The 16,140-nt window shown below is 61.6% G+C and overlaps 1 protein-coding gene across 6 annotated transcripts in view; it reads right to left on the bottom strand.

Annotated features, from left to right (window-relative positions):
- The window catches only part of STARD8 (StAR related lipid transfer domain containing 8), an 80,992-nt gene that overhangs the window by 5,890 nt on the left and 58,962 nt on the right, over positions 1–16,140 (bottom strand). For 5 of the 6 annotated variants that reach the window (XM_064462784.1, XM_064462786.1, XM_064462788.1 and 2 more), the window contains 5 exons: positions 9,190–9,261; positions 6,555–6,636; positions 3,842–3,905; positions 1,577–2,928; positions 214–387 (listed from right to left, as the gene is read on the bottom strand). In XM_064462784.1, coding sequence (XP_064318854.1) covers positions 214–387; positions 1,577–2,928; positions 3,842–3,905; positions 6,555–6,636; positions 9,190–9,261 — 1,744 coding nt within the window. Of the gene's footprint in view, positions 1–213; positions 388–1,576; positions 2,929–3,841; positions 3,906–6,554; positions 6,637–9,189; positions 9,262–10,937; positions 11,105–16,140 lie in introns of those variants that run through there. The other variant, XM_064462789.1, reaches the window with a different exon arrangement.

Below are 16,140 nucleotides of genomic sequence, written 5' to 3'. Positions count from 1 at the left end.
CCACAAATGCCTGCAGCCCTCCTGGATGCAGGCGATGCCAGAAGCCCAGGCGTCAGCCCCCAGCTCATGCTTGCGAGGATGCCCAGTGTCACACAGAGCAAAGTCAGCTATTGTTTCAGCTCCCTCCCCTCCCTCCCCACCACCTTTGCCCACCGAAGGTGCCCCATGCTGCAAGCCCCGGGCACGTCCCAGTCCCCCTCCCCACCAGCTCACCACGTCCAGGCTTGCTTGTGGGGCACCGAGTACTTCTCCATGATGGCTGTGAGACGGAGCAGGGAGCACTTCTGGAGCAGGTTGAGCTGGGCGGAGGACTGGCGGTTGATCTCCAGGGAGGCAGAGTTCAGGCTGGGCCGGTGCGAGTTCTGGAAACTGTGCCAGCGCAGCTTTCTGTGGGGAAAGGCTGGTGGTGGCCGAGCTGGAGAGCCCAGGGAAGGGCCTTTCCCTCCCCACAGAACCCGCTGCTCTGGGGGAAGGTGTGGGCACAGCAGGATCCCAGGGATCCCAGCACCAGCTCCAGTGCCTTGAGTGCTGCTTCCTCCGGCTGGGTGCTCACCCAGTGCGAGACAGTGCCAGGGAGAGCATGAGAGACGCTTTCCCTGGCCTCAGAGGACTGCTCCCTCCCCCATGTTCCCCTGAAACAACCAGCATCCTCTCCACACAGGGTCACTGCACCTGCCCCAGCACCCTTGGGTGCTACAGTCCCCCAGGGGACCTGGGGAGAGCTCAGCTGCTCAGGGTGACGTGTGCCTGCAGGACCACCACGCAGCGCAAGGCCATGGCAAAAGGGACATCGCCAAAACCCGTTTTCTCAGGAAGAACACACACCCCACCAAGGTAGTGCTCTCTTGGGAGCCTGCTAAAACCCTTCCCCAGTCCATGCTGCTTCAGGAAGGCTCCTGCCCTGCTGCTTTGGTGCATCCCCAAGCCCAGAAAGGCGCAAGGGACATTCCCAGCTAATGAAAAAAGACACTCCTCTATATCCCTCCATGCCTGCCTGGAGGCACATCACCCTCCAGCACCCGCCAAGCAGGGGCTAGAAAATTCACAGAATTCAGCAACGGCTGGAGTTTTCTCAGGGAAAGCCCAAGGGGGCACTAGCACACTGGAAGCAAGTGCCTCCTTCATTTAGACCTGTTATTAGTAAATGAAAACTCATTTAATGACGGATCTACGCCAGCAGAGAGGTCGCAGCCTGCGCAGAGCAGGCAGCAGCTGCAGGCAGCAGGGCTGGCAGCGGTGGCTTGCAGCCGCCAGAGCGCACCAGCAACCCGCGCTGCGCTCCCCCAGCCCGCATCGCACCACAGCACTGGTCCATCAGCATCTCCCTCCCTCCACCTCGCTTCTGCCTCTAGGGAAAGGGCGATCGTCAAGCCAGGGCTTGCAGGGCACCGGCCAGCACCCCTCCAGCGACGGCTCGGGTGCTGCTCCCGCAGAGCCAAGGGCCGCGCACCCCTGCTGCAGAAGCGCCCATGGGACGGCGATGGGCTTGCAGCGGTCCCTCGGCTGGCAGCGCCGGGACTGAGCCCTTCCCAGGCACAGCGGAGGGGAGGGGGCCGCAGCCCCAGCCCATGCTTACCTGCAGGGCCTGGTAAGCGATGCTCCCACCCCCGAGTCCCGGCGCTCCCGCATCTCGATCTCTTCGGCCTCATTGAGGGAGTTGCCCGTGCTGTCAAAGTCACTGGCAGAGGTGCCGACATCCGACATGGACCGCTCTTCGAAGTGCAGGTTGGAGGGTTCCCCTCCTGAGTCCGACTCCTCCTCCTCCTCCTCCTCCTCCTCGCCCCCTTCCTCCCCAGCCAGGTTGGGGGAGATGGCTTTATACCAGAGCTCCACTTTCTGCTGCAGCCCCCACATGTGCTGCAGTATGTCATCGAGGTTCTCGTAGGTCACCTCCCCGTCCTCCTTGCAGAAATCCTCACTGCTGCCGAACTCCGGCACGTTGTCGTAGATGCTGACCCGGCTGCCCAGGGAGCTGCAGGAGCCCCGCCGCCGGCGGCAGGCGAAGCCTGGCGGGGAGGACGAGCCCTCCACGCTGCTGCTGCTGCCGCCTCCCACCAGCCCGGCGGGTGCATTCCCCGATTTCCAGTGTGTCAGGGAGCTGCCGGCCAAGGGACACAAGCTCTCGATGGAGAGGGATTTGGGGAAGGTGCCCGGCTTGTGGTCCAGGGGGATGTAGACCAAGCAATTCCCCTCGCATGCCTGCCGGTGCTGGCGGTCTCCAGCAGCCCACTTGCTGCTGGCTGTCACGGGCGTTTCGTAGTCCTCCAGGTAGACTCTGCTGCGTTTCGGATCAGAGCTCACCTTGCTCCCGCCTGAGCCTAGCAAGCGGTTAGTCCTGTACGATAGCGAGAAGAAGTGTTTTTTTCCATGAAAAGAGGCAGATATCCCTCTTTTAGGGGAGCTGGCCTTAGCGGCTGCAACGTCCCTGTTAGACTTCAGGGAGTCCCATCCCGGCGTGGCCGGGATGCTGTCGTGTGGGGCCACCTTCTCTTCTGGGCCGGCTTTCTCCCTGTCCTTCCTTCGGAGGGACTCGATCCTCTTCAAGAAGCTGCGAGATCGTAGTTTCTTCGGCTTCTCCTTGGAGCCCTCGCCACGGCTCGAGGGCTGCTCCGGCAAGGAGCGCTCACTCAAGCTGCGGCTGGAGGCGGCGATGGTGCAGATGGGGGACGGGGGCTCAGGCGGCGCAGCCCCGACACCCAGCGTGCAGCCCGTGCTGCCGCTGCTGTGCAGGGACACGGCCTCCGGGTTGGTGCTGAGGTCCGTGAGGACGCTCTCGCGGCTGGACGCCGGCCGCGTGGTGGAGCTCAGGACCTCGGAGCCCTGGGAAAGGACGTCCACGGACCCCACCCGCGACCACCTCTTGCTGTCCCTCTGGAAAGCCCAGCGGTCACTGATGGCACACAGGTCTTCCTCCTCAGAGTCTTCATTCTGCAGGTGGTCAACAGCAGGAGACAATCCATCAGAGTCACAGAGGGTTGGTGCGTCCCCCTGCCCCACTCTCCTGGAACCAGCACCCCAGCGGGGGGCACAGTCCACAGCGCGGCCCCTTAAGCCCACTCACGTCCCCTTTGGCAACAGAGGGCTCCAGGAGGCACCAGGCATCATTCTGCCGTGCCCGAGGGCCACGCTGCACTGGGGAGGGGACGGCGCTGCTTCCAGGCTGCCTCTGGGTAGCTCGCAGGCACTCGGGACATCCCTGCAGAGCCTCCCTGCAACCCGCCGGCCACACCGGGCAGCGCGGCGAGGGATGCGGGGCAGCGTCCCTTCCCAAGCCCGAGTAAGGGCAGCCGGAAGAAGCAGGGATACACCCGGGTAATGATTTCCATGCGCTACACACCGAGCCGGCGTGCATTTTAAATGTATTATTCATTAAGAGAAATAGAAAAGGTTTTGTTATTAACATGCTGGTATTAATTGCTGTTTGTGACACGCAGGCTAGTTCCACCCGTCCCTCCAGTGTCCGGCTTCCTCCTAGAGACAGGGGGGTCTCAGAGCCCGGCTCAACAGAGACCCCGGGGGTGGTGTTGCAGGTTGCGGGCACACGGCCCAGCGCAGCTGACCCAGCACGGGTGTACAACTGCGGTTCGCTGCTGCCAGAGCCTCAGAGAGGTGCAGGGGCACAGGGCAAGCACAGCCACCCACTAATTCAGCCGGGCACCTCTGGGGCCGTGTCCAACCTGGGAGCCGGTGGAACAAGTGAACAGCAGCGCTGGGCACTGCCCTGCGCGCAGGGGCCGTCCCGGAGCACACCAGGGTCGTGACTGCACGCAGGATTGCTGCCCACCAGTGCGCACCAGCCCCCCCGCGCCCCTCAGCCTGCCCCGGGACGCCCAAGACTTACCTGTTTACGCTGAAAGTGGACTTCCAGCTTCATGGAGGCACATGTGTTCAGGGTCATCAGCCTCCTGCAAGAAACCAAGAGAGGCGTTACCCCAGCCCTGGCCCGTGCTGGGGCCGCAGTGCCTGCTGCTTATTTTTCCCCCTGTTTCTGTCCTAGAGCTCTTGTTGTTCACTGTCACCTGTCACCCAGCAGCTGCAGCTCCAGGGACAGGCGGAATCCGGCACAGCTCCGAGCCGGCTCCCAGGGGAGTGTGCTGCACCCCACACCTCCGACACCCACCCAGGCACCCAGTGACAGGCGCCCTGGGCATCGCAGCCCGGGGTGAAACCAGAGGAGTGCATGAGCGATGCAAGCCCTTGGCTGTGCGGCAGCGGGGATGCTGCAAGCGCAGCCCGCAGAGCGATGCGACGCTCCCTCCGCGCAGGCACCGCGACGTCCTGGCCGTGCCCAAACGCCGCCCCAGCGCCCGGCGCCTGCCCTCCCATGGCCGCAGCACCAAGGGACGCCTGTCTACCCCGAGCAAGGCTGCCAGGCGCCCTCGGGGCAGGGCTGGCCCCTAGCTGGGCCCTTCACCTTTTCCCACCCTACAGCTTCAAGTCCTGGTTTGGTTTGGGTTTTTTTTTTTTGTTTTGTTGTTTGTTTGTTTTTTACACAAGTGAATGAATCTCCAATTAATTCACTTTAATTAGCACGAATTGCTACTCCAAGCACTTTCGTTCCAGCGTGCAAACACCAGTCTGCACAGCCAAAAACAAACTTCAGGGACATTTTACCAAAAATTTGACTACCGCCGCTCTTGCAGCCCCGCCGAAGCCCCCCAGCCGAGCGCGTGGTCCTGCAGCTCATCCTGCAGCAGGAGCACACACGCAGAGCCCTGCAGAGGGCATGAGATGGGAGCGCACGTGTGCTGTGGGGGAAGAGAACACGCACGGGGTTAATTTTCTTTGAAGCGCTCCATTTTCTAGTGTCCTTCTAGACCTTTTTGTTAGCCAAATACTGCAAGGGGCCACTTCAGGGATCCCGGGGGGGCTGGGGACGTTCCTGCCCCGCGTGGCCCACCCGGCCGCACTGGGCAGGCGTGACCTGCTCCAGGTTATTACAAACAAGCCCCGAAGCTCGGGCAGTCGGCCAGGTGACGACAAAAGGACCCGAAAGCCCCGACGGGGCGGGATGGTCAGAGACCTCTCGTCACCTCCTGCCTCGCTGCCGCCAGGAGGGAAAATTAGGAGCTTTCCGGGAACCCGGGAAGCGGCACAGGGGATCCCCCCCTGACCAGTGCAGCAGCCTCTCTGTTGGGAAAACAAGTCACAGACCACTTCCCATCCCCTCTCCGTGTGTGTGGGAGGACAGCGAGAGGCAGCGCTCGTTTCTCGGCGTGGAGTCAGCGCGGGGGCACGGGCGCGATGAGGTGGCCCGAAAGCCAAAGCAGGGCTGAGTCACCCACAGCACCAGGTGACACACAGCCCATCCAGACAGACAGCCCATCTGGACAGACACATGCTGGGACAGGGGCGGGCGTGTCCCTCCTTTTGCCAGCTCTTGCCCATACTGGCAGCACTGGGAGAGTTTTCCCCCCCGAAACACACGCTGACTCCTGCAGCAACACACCCGGCGGCATCTCTAGAGCTATTTTCAGCCTTGCTGCCGCAAGGAGTGGGGTGTCCTGGTGGAAAATGTCCAGCAGGGCCGCGTTGCCAGGCGCCGGGATGACTAACGTCACACAACGCCAGCAAGCACTTGTGAACACAGAAATCCTTGGCCAGAGCAGCCGGCGGAGCAGTCGTTCCAGGGAAGAGGAGGGACCCGCCAGCAGAGACTTCCCCTGCGCAAAGCAAACCACAGCGCGAACCAGCAGCTCGCGAACCGCCGCCGGGAGCACCCGCAGCTCCTACCGACCCGCACAAAGCACTCATTAGCAGCGTTGCGACGTCCACGGAGCGCCTCACCCTGCACCGGTGCTCAGCAAATCCCCCACTGCGTGTTTTCCCTCTTTCGCAGGCAGCACGCGCCCAGCAACTGAGCGAAACTCTGTCCACAGCACGATTTCATCCACGGGCACTTTGACCTGAATCCGCCTTATGCCAACAGCCGAGCAAGACCCCTTCGCTCTGATGCAGAGACATGGTTTCCAAACTCCATTTCATTCTCAGAGACATTATGGAGCACCCTTGCAAAATAAAGCAACACAGAACGCAGCCAGGGAGACCAGGCCCCCTCCCCTGAGGACCCCAGCCCGCGAGGGGCCACCCAGGGCAGCTGGCGGTGGAAAGGGAGAGCCGGCAGCGGGACAAAACCCAGCAGAACTGGGTCCCTCTTTGCACCTCTGCTGTTTCACAGTTCAGCTCTGACCGATCCATTTCTAATCGAGCTCTACAGGCTGGCGTTACCCAAACTTGAAATTAAAGCACAGCCCAAAAGTCACACGAAGGCGAGAATTATTCCTGGGATCTGTTTCCGTTCTCCAGGAGCTCTGTATGTTCGAACAAAACCCGCAGTCGTTCCCCTGGCACCTCCCAACAGCCAGCGATGCTTTCCGACTCAGAAGATTAACTCATCCAAACTCCTTGTTGCAGAGGCGGCGGCAGCGCCTGAGCGGGCTCTGACCGCAGCCGGGGTGCAAGGCAGGCACCCCGCAGCGCCCACCGCCCCGCCAGCCCCGAGCCCTCGCCGGGGTGGGTCCTTGCGGTGGTGAAGGGGTGCAAGGGAGCGTTACCTGCACAGGGATTTGAGGGAGTCCTGGTCCAGGAAGCTGTGGTCCTTCTTCACAGCGCTGATGTCAAGAGGGAACGACGAGTCTGGGAGAAAAGCGAGAGGAGAATCAACAGCTGTTTCCAAGCCAGCCGCCCCATCAGGCACAAGAGCCGGCGGTGAGCGTGGGAGGAGGGAGATGCTGCGGGGGGCAAGAGGAGGAGAGACGCCGAGGATGGAGAGCTGGGGAAGCGGGAGAGCAGCAGAGGGGAAAGGCGTGGGAGGCTTCTGGGCCATGAGTACGAGTCGGAAGAAGCCAGGGAGGCTGGGGCATCACATCACCAGCAGGAGCTGCCGCCCATGACAGCCGTGGCTGCAGGAGGGGAACCTACAGTGAGGGATGGTCCCACCGAGCCGGCTGGGAGGCGGCTCTCGGCAGGCAGGACTCGGCCCGCACTCCCGGCAGCGGCTCCTCCCAAGGGACCACATTTTGCCCACAGTTCCAGGAGGCAGCCAGCAAAAAGCAAGAGAAAGACACAAACGGGGGCTGGCGTGGAGGGGCTGGGGATGTCCTGGTGCCGTGGCGGTGAGCGCAAGCCAAGTGCAGAGGTGGGAGAGATGAGCCAGGCAGAGGAGAGGGGTCCAAATAAGCCCCACCGGGCCAGGAGCAGGAGGGCTTGCGGCAGCCCAGATGCTGGGAGGGGATCAGCATCATGCAGCAGATACCCCTCGCATCGCCTCCTCCTCGGACCGCTTACCCCTCGCAGGACAAACAACCCGGTCACTGCGCCGGGGACTGTGGCATGCCTGGGACGGTTAAAGCCCATGGGGAAAGGCTGCTGCTGGGCTGGGGTGATGCCTGGCCTTAGCGCTCGGCAAGACGAGCTGATTCAGAAATAAACACTAGCCCTTTGCAGTGGTTTCACACACCCACGCAGGTACCCTGTGTGGCTCCGCTCCCAGCTGAGCACATCTGGAGCCTGGGCTACCCCTCCTCGGGGGTGCCGGCTGCACGCACTGCAGGGGGGATATGAGGACCCCCTCGGCTCTCCCCTCAGCACCTCATGGTGTTCTTTGGAGAGTAGCCACCTCCCTAAGTCTGCCCAGGAGACGCCTTGGTGCCCCATAAAGCAATACATTACACACGCACTGATTGCTCACCAGTGACTCCCTTCTCCCCTGGGGAGAGCTAGGAGCTGCTAGGAGGTCTCCCAGGGGCCAGAAAGCTGTGCCACTATGGTGGTACAGTAGATGTAGTATCTCGTTCATCTCCCGCCCCATGCCTCAAAGGCCATGGGTCAGGTCCCCACAGGCAAATACATTCTCTGGCCTCTGGGCAGGGGCTGGAGGACCACCCAGGGGTGGTATGCGCCCAGGGTCCTTGGGCAGCGCCCTTTCCAGGTAAGGTAGGTGAGGGTGGCGAGGTGCCCAAGGGCCTCCCTCCCCTTCCCTGCTCACCTCTGTGCACTGGGAGGCTGCTCTGCTGGGACCAGCTACGTAGGACCTGGACCATTTTAACCCCAAGTGTCTACGCTCAACTGTTAATGAAGCTACTGAGTGCAATTACCAAGGGGACGCTGAGCCCTGCCAGCTGGGGAGAAAAACAGAATGAAACATGCAGAGGATGTGGAAAGTTTTGCTCAGAGAGGCTGAAGAAGGGTCAGTTATTCATAGACCCAGCAGGCGCTCCTCGCCACCCTGGGCTGCAGGCACTATTTGGGGCTGACACCTGGGGCTGGGTCTCACCTGCAGGAACCTGGCCAGCCCCTGCACGTGGCCGCGCTAGGAGCCTGCCCCCTAAAATAGAAACCAGAGGCAAACAGGCAGCCTGTAAAGCCATCACCCGGCGGGCGAGAGCGTGGCTCCCGCACACGTGTTGCGCGGGGCAGTGGAAGTGCCCAGCCGAACAATAGCCATCGCTGCAGCCCACCGGAGACCAGGCTTCCCGCTATTGTCCCGGCCAGCCACCACTCCTCGGCCCCCCCGGCAGGGACCAGCGACCCTGCCATGGGTTTGAAGTAAACACAGCTGAGCCGGAGGCGAGACCCACCAACAGACCTGCAAACTGCCTGTGGGTGCGTGGGAGGAGGTGGGAGCGGGTCCGTCGGCGGGGTCTGCCCGCCCCCGGCGCCCTGGGGGCTGTGCGGCACGGGGACCCGGTGTGCTCCGGGCACAGCTTCTGCATGCTCAGAAAGCGCAGACCTTGCTGCCAAATAGCATTTCGGGGCAGGGCAGGAGCTGGCAGGACATGTCAGAGGGAGGGAGGGAGGAAACGCTCAGCCTCCACGTTACCTACATTGGCCACCGCCGCGCTCCCACCCACTGCAAACACTCACTGAACTACTGAGGAGCCGATGGCCCTCCAAAGCCTGCCTGCCCTTGGGCTGAGCAGCCGCCCCGGGGACTCCTCGCAGCCCTGCCTGAAGGGGAAAAGTTCAGAAATGCAGAAAAGTTAACAGCTCCCCAGGCCACGGCCAAGTCCGAAGGCTTCAAGTTTTAACGCGTGATCATATAATTAGTAAACCATCGTGCCCGACCTCTCCTCTCCCCAGCGCTTTGTGAGCTCCCCTTGCAGCCACCCGTGGCATTTGGTTGCGATACAGGACACGAGACCAGCTACACGGCAGGGACTGGGATCAGCGGGAGGCGGCAGCTCTCACCTTCGTAAAGCTGGGCATACTGAGGGAATCCCGCCGCTCGCAGCCAGTCGCAAGCTTTCTTGGCTTCAGTTTCTGAAAGAAAACAAAGAACCAGCCTGAGCATCCCGCCAGGAGCAGCCGTGTTCCTGCAGCGGCAGCGCGGCCCCCCCAGCTCCCGCCGCGGGAGCGCTCCGGCAGTGCCCAAGCCTGCGTTTCATCGGCACAAAGCAGAGGAAATGATCGACTGCAAAACCGGGAACCGGGGAGCCCGGCGGGGTGCTGGTGGGCAGCGATGGCCGTGCGCAGAGCGGGGTCTCTGCCCCAGGGAGCAGAAACGGCTCGGCTTTAGCCTCTCTGCTAGCAGCAGGCAAAGAGGAGGCGGTAGCACAGGAGCGATAGGGCCACAAGATACAATTCTAACCTCCCGATAAAATATTTCGCTTCCGAACCCACCAAACCAAGTACAATACTCTGCCAAGCAAGAGAGGAAGATCTTTATTCTTAACAAATTAGTTCAGAGCTCATCAAAGCTTAGGGCTGGTCACTTCATGGGTCTTATGCAAACATCCTCCAGAAAAGCCTGCCAAAGAAACCTTTCCTTCTCCCTCCTCCTTCCCACCACCCCGGACCACCCTAGCTCTTCTTTCAGGCTGGCGTTCATCCCGGCAGGCACCAGAACCCTGATGGTTTTCTACAACCTGGCTGGTTCCCATCCCTCACACGCGGTTCGGCTATCGCCCGGATGAGCCCATCCAACAGCCAGCACACTTTTCTGGGAAATTTCTCAAATTTACAGAACTTGAGGGAGAACAGCCCAAAGCTCAGACAGCCAAAGGAGGCTGCTGCCTGGTGTCAGCAGTCCGTCAGGCTGCTGAGATTTACGCTTCTGACAGTAACACACATTTGACCTCAAGCATAGAAAATGCGACAGCGGTTTCAGGGTCTCGCCCTGTCCCTCTCGGAGGCGCCACCCAGCACAGACTGGGCTGAGGCCAGATCCACCCAGAGCCGATTGCAGTGAAACACCCCAATTTCATCACCATCCACCAACAGCCTCAGCCAAGAGCCCTGGCTGCATTTATAATTACAAAGCTATAGCAAAGGGGGAAAAAAAAGCCCCAAACGAGCAGTTCAGTTAGGATGGGACCAAGCCAAAACCCTGGACCCAAATACCTCAGAAGTTTTGGGAAGAAGGCTTGGAATAAGCCTCCACATCTGGGTCCAAACTGTGCAGCTGTCCTTAGCTGTGCCGTGAAACCAGCCAAAACCTGTGGCTGACCCTCAGCAGGGCGCAAACCAGTAACCCCAGTGGAGACCTCAACCCCGGAGCCCGGCGGGGTCAGCCCGGTCCCCGCAGAGCACCACATCCCTCCGCGCACCCCAGCCCCTCCACAGGGAAGGCGCCCTGCGGCAGTGACCGTCCAGCCAGGAGGGCACCTGGCCCACGTGAAGGGTCTTTGGCCACGACAGCTCCGGAGAGCGGATCCCTCCCGCGTCGCAGGGCGGATAGGGTCGGAGGATGGGCGTCTCGCACAGCCCCCCCCGGCCAGGGACCCGCCAGACCCCCCTCACAACGGAGTCACCGGCCATGGGGCCATCACGGCCAGAGGCTGCAGGTCAGGTGCCCCCAGCCCAGAGCAGAAACACCAGCCTCCCGACCTGCTACTGCCCCACGGTGTCGTGACCCCCCCCATGGCCCCCCAGGACGGATGGGGCCACCATCCCCCGAGAAGGGACAGGCAGCCAGCAGAGCTGCATGCCCAGCTTACCCCTGACGGCGGAGGGGCTGAACTGGTAGAAGAGCATGGCGGGGGCGCCGACGGGCACCGCTCGCCGTCCAGGGGCCGCGCAGCAGCCGCGTGACGCCTGGCGAGGCCGCGGCCGCCCCGTGGGGCCAGGGAGCAGCCGGGGCCAGTGCTGCGGCGTGCAGCAGGGCGCGGAGCACTGAGCTCGGCCGCCCGTCGCCCCGCTGGAAATGAGGTGTCAGAGCACGACATTTCCTTCCCCTCCGCCGCCTCCTCCCCGCACAGGGGCTGGCGGGGGGGCCAAGGGGAGCATACCTCTCTTCGCCCTGTTTTGCAGTGCGGTCCCAGGCATCCAGTCCTGCGCCCCCCACCAGAGCCCACGCAGCGGGAGCAAGCCCACCAAGGGCAGGGGGCTCTGCCCATCCCAGGCGGGAGCCCTCCCCACATCCAAGCGCTGGCACGGAAGAGGTTTCCGAGTGTCCCTGTCCTGGACGGAGCCAGCGGCCAGCTTCCTCCTCCCGCCCGCCCTTCCCACAGACGTGCTTTCCCAGGGAAGTGCAGGAAAGGACGGGCAGGCAAACCCTCCTGCCCAGCACGCAGGCGGGCAGCGAAGCGCTCGCGCGGGCAACGGCTGCACCCACGGCACCAGGGCCACGGCCAGACACTCTGCACGGGGTCACCCATTGCAAGCCATGTCCCCAGCCCTCCCTGCCACCCCCTGGGAGCTTCGCTGCCAGGGCAAGGCGATGGGGTACCCAAAGCCCGAGCCCGACAGCCGCAGCGCGAGCGCCCGTCTGCCGCCTCTGCTGGAGATCCGGCCCGAGCCCCCGGGATGCTGCCTGGAGCCCCCCCATTGCCTCACGCTGGGCAGAGAAGCCACAAGCAGCAGCGATGGAGAGGGGTTTCCGACAGGGCTGCGTCTCCAGATGTGCGGATTCTCTGATGTCTAGTAAAGGCTCATCACACACTACACCCACTGCTCAGCAGGGCCGGGAAGAGGGTCTCTTTGCCTCCTCTGGTCAGCAAATTATTTTCACGAGGTTGTGGTAACTTAATAACTTTGCCATCTGTAGTTTAAATGTGACAGAAATGTTCCCATTCGAGATGTATTGCGGGGGGAGCAGGCGTGCCAACACCGGCAGACAGGCGCATAAACACGCCCAAAGCCCGCTTCCCTAAGAAATAAGAGTTCAGACCCCACGAAGCCGCCTTCCACCCTCACACCGAACCCAACCTCGGAGGAGCCCAAGCACACACCCCACACACGGGGCTCTCACTGCCACGGAGCCGCTCTGCCGTGGCGCCAGCCACGTGTGCCAGCCGCTTTTGCGGGTCCTAACGGAGGAACAAGGAGCAGATGAAGATGGGACACAAAAAGATGGCAGCGCTTCCACCTGGGCTTTCAGAGACATCTGCGGCAGGGGAAGAGGGACTGGGGGGTTCCTGGTATTGTCAGCTGTTTTCCTAAGAAGATTTGCACAAGCCCTGCCTGTCTGTGTGTCTGCATCACCCTGGCTGTCAGCACTGCCGCCAACCTGCCGGCCACCTTCACCCACATCTGACAGAGAAGCGAAGCTCACACGTACAAAGCCACTAACCAGTTTCATGAAAGCAGCTGGATGGGTAGATGAGAGGCTCCATAACAGCTCCTGCTTCAGGAGAGGCTCTTTCTGTGTGAGATGAGCCCTCGATAAGCACCTCGATGTCTCTATGGGGGGAACCAGCACCAACGCACTTGCTGGAAATAGCTCCTGATGGTGCACAACCCTTACCAGCCACCAGAGAATCCCCTCCAGGCAAAGCCTCTGCCCTTCTCCAGCAGCTGCTAAGGCTGGATGGCATGTCCCAAGGAACAGGCATCCACAGCTGCTCTCTCTGTCTCTCTCTCCACCCAACAAGGGGCTCACACTCTGGCCTGAGGCCACCGGGGTCCCTCCGAAATGCCCCGAGCGGGTCCGGCGGGGGCGGCTCCACCAGCGGCTGCTGCAGAGTGACCCGGGGGGAGGGGGGGGGCACGGCTGGCCGGTGGCTGCCCCGGCAGACCCCCAGCTCCTCCCCGCATGCCGGGCCGAGGGGCAGGAAGCAAAAAGAGAGAAAGAGAAGAGTCTCTCATTTTGCTACTGAAAGTGGAAGAAAAGGATGCGAACCAACATGAATGGAAGAAAAGGACAAAATTCCCCCATCACCTTCCTGCACCGTGGCATTTCCTGGGACGCACGCCACCGGCGGGGCAGCACCGAGACCTGCGCCCGGTCCACGGCGGCTCCGACGGGGACAGCTCCTGGCCGTGGGATGTGTGGAGCCTGCCATCTCTCCCGCGAGCGCTTCTGGGGCTACAGCTACCCCAGCCCTGACCTGGCAGCGGTGCGACAGGAAAGGGCCTGCGAGACGCACTGAGAGCTCTAACACGAGCGAGCTGCAACACCGGAGGCCAAAGCAATTACAGGCAGGAAAGCCACTTCCCAGAACCCTGGCTCTGCACTTTCGCTTTAAAAATCAAAAATAAAAAACTGAGAAGTCACACCCCAGGCTCCCAGCAAGCTTCCAAATTCCCCATAAAAAGTCCCACACAGCCAATTAGCATGTGAAAAGAAAACCACATCACAAAATTGCCCATACGTTAGCTAATGGAAAGCCGTGAAGCAGCTGCCCGGCAGATGCGGGCGGGAGCTCTGCGCCCCCGCTGCCGCACTCCAGCCCTAGCAGGGGGAACGCTCTTTTTTTTTCTCTTCGTTTTGGTGTGTTTTCTTTCCATCCTGCCTTAAAAGAAACGGTTGCCTACAACAGTGACTACGCAGAAGTGGAGCTCAGCTTCCCTTCCCAGTCTGTAAATTGAAAACTTTTTACAGAAATGACAAAAAATCCTGACACATCCCCCGAACCAGGGGTGTGTGCCTTCACTGCCTGAAAAAGTCAGGAGCTGAACCAGCAGTTTCCTGTGGGAAGCGTGCACCCTACTGCTGCTGAAGGTACCGGGGCTGCGGCACTGCCAGTGTACGTGAAGTTAAAGGGGGACTAACTCTGGCTGTGGCGCCCAGCGCTGTGCTCACAGGAATTGGTGTCACCTCTCTGAGCTGAGCATCACTCAAACACACCTGAGGGCCGAGTCAGACCCCTCCGTGCTGGCCGAAGGCACCTCTCCCTTTCCAGTGGGCTCAGAAGGGGCGCCCGAAGGAAGCCCCCGCGCCGCCTCCCACGCTCTGCCGGGGCTGCGCTCGCGGCGCTGGGCTCGCCGTGGGGGCTCGCTGCCCACCCCAACCTGGGCTTTCAGAGCAGGAGGGGCACGCCGAGTTTAAGCAGCCACGGGCATCCCCTGTCCACGCAGTTTGGCACTCAGCCCCCATAAATACCGGTTACCTGTTTCCAGCCTGGCCAGCTCCCAGCACCATCCCGCAAAGCACAGAGATTTCAAAGCCGCCAGCACAGGCACGGCACCCAGACAGGAACGAGAAACGCAGCTGGACGCCCTCCCGGGTGCAGCAGGTTTCCATAATTAACCTTCGTGCAGTAAATAGGTCTCACAAGTTTTGGGAACTGCTCCTTGCTATGTCACCAGCAAGGAGTTGTTCAAATGCCTCCTCCACCTCCAGCCCCAGCCCCAAAATGCCCTGTCTGCTCCCAAGGGCGTCGCTCCCCTGGGGACGGCACCACGCAGTGGTGGCACTGGTGCCAGAGCCCGCCGCCCCATCCGTGTCCCAGACATGAATTCATGAGGATGAATATGAGGGAAATCTGGGCATAAAAACGATCCTAGGGGTAGCACAGAAACTGCTGGCCTGTGTCTGCGTGGGTGTCGGTACCCACGCACCGCGTGGCACCACCTGGGCAAGAAGCCCTCCGGCCACCCACGGGACTGGGAGACCGAAGCCGTTGGGTTTCTGGATCGCCTTGTGCACCACCCTCAACGTCACCCCAAGCTCCTCTGCTCCCAGCTGCCCTCCGGCCGCCGGCCGGGTTCCCTCCCTTCCTTCCCATTGCCCCTGGGCAGGACCCAGCTTCAGCAGATGCTCGTGGCCATCCTGCCCCGCACCCCGTGCCCCGGACGGCAGCAAGGCTGGAAACCCCAGCTGGGCAGCAACTCCTCAGTTAGGACAGCAGAGAGGAAGGAAGGGCCCTGGGACGCCGGACAAATTGCCGCTCTGTTGTCAAAGCCAAGTTTCCAGGTAAGAAAAGGGGCTCCGCTCTGCGGGCGCAGGGTGTGCGCGGAGCCTGCCCCAGGCAGCCCCTCAGCAGCCGCCCCGGGGAGCGCTCCCCCCGCTCGCACCTCGGCTCAGCTCCAGGGCTGCATGTAACCACCGCTGTCAACTGGATGTGACAGCTTTGGTTTCCTCTCCTGCAAACGAGCCTACCAGTGGTCTCCAGCCTGTTTTCTTCAGTTCTAAAGGAGGTCAAAACGTAGCCGTTTGCATCCAAAGCGAGTATAACCCTGTGCTTTGCACTGCAGAGACACGACTGTAAACCGGGGCCATGAGGAAGTCCAGGGCAATGCCAGAGCTCGGCTCTGCACCATGCCCAGCCAAAAAGCGGCTTCTCCCCTTGCAGGCGGGCACTTGAGAGACGGCAGCTGCATCTGATCGGCACGGGGAACACCACTGCTTCCACAAGCATCACTCTGAACAATTTAAATTCACGTTTGCAGCTTTTGCTGGCTTTAGTAAAGATTGCAAGATAGCTCTGAAGTAGCCACATCAGCCCCAAATGAACGAGGCTCCATCGTGCCTTTACAAAATGCAAACACGCTTGTTATCTTCTTTAAGAAGGGGAGAAAATTTCTCTCCTTTCATTATTCACTCCTCTGGGACAGCAAAGCCTAAGGTTCACCTCCAGAGAAGCCAATGTTCATCTGCAGCAGCAGCAAAGCGTCTCTTCCTCTCTTGGGGTGTTACTTTAGGAGCAACAGCCGAACAACCGACATCCCCGCTCAAGAGGCATGGGGTGCAGCAGCTGCTGGAGCGAAGCAGCCCGCTGGGCTGCTGGGCGCGCCGGCCACTGGACGCGGCTGCAGGACACGGAGGGGTGGCAAAGACAGAGCGCGGCGCGGCCCCCCCGGCACCGCCGCGACGGCTTTCCTTTGCGAGGCAGCGCTGCTCCCGGCCCTCGCTAAGCGAGCGGAGGAAGGAGGATGTGGCCAGTCCCCGGAGCTGGCGGCGGCTCCACTCCGCCGTTTTAGGTCCCGCGCAGCGTGGCAGACTGGACAAGGCAGACCCGTGTGCTGGCCAGGTGAGGC

The sequence above is a fragment of the Phalacrocorax carbo genome, chromosome 11, assembly GCF_963921805.1.
Source record: "Phalacrocorax carbo chromosome 11, bPhaCar2.1, whole genome shotgun sequence".
NCBI lineage: Eukaryota > Metazoa > Chordata > Aves > Suliformes > Phalacrocoracidae > Phalacrocorax > Phalacrocorax carbo.
This window is presented reverse-complemented; position numbering and strand designations above follow the sequence as displayed.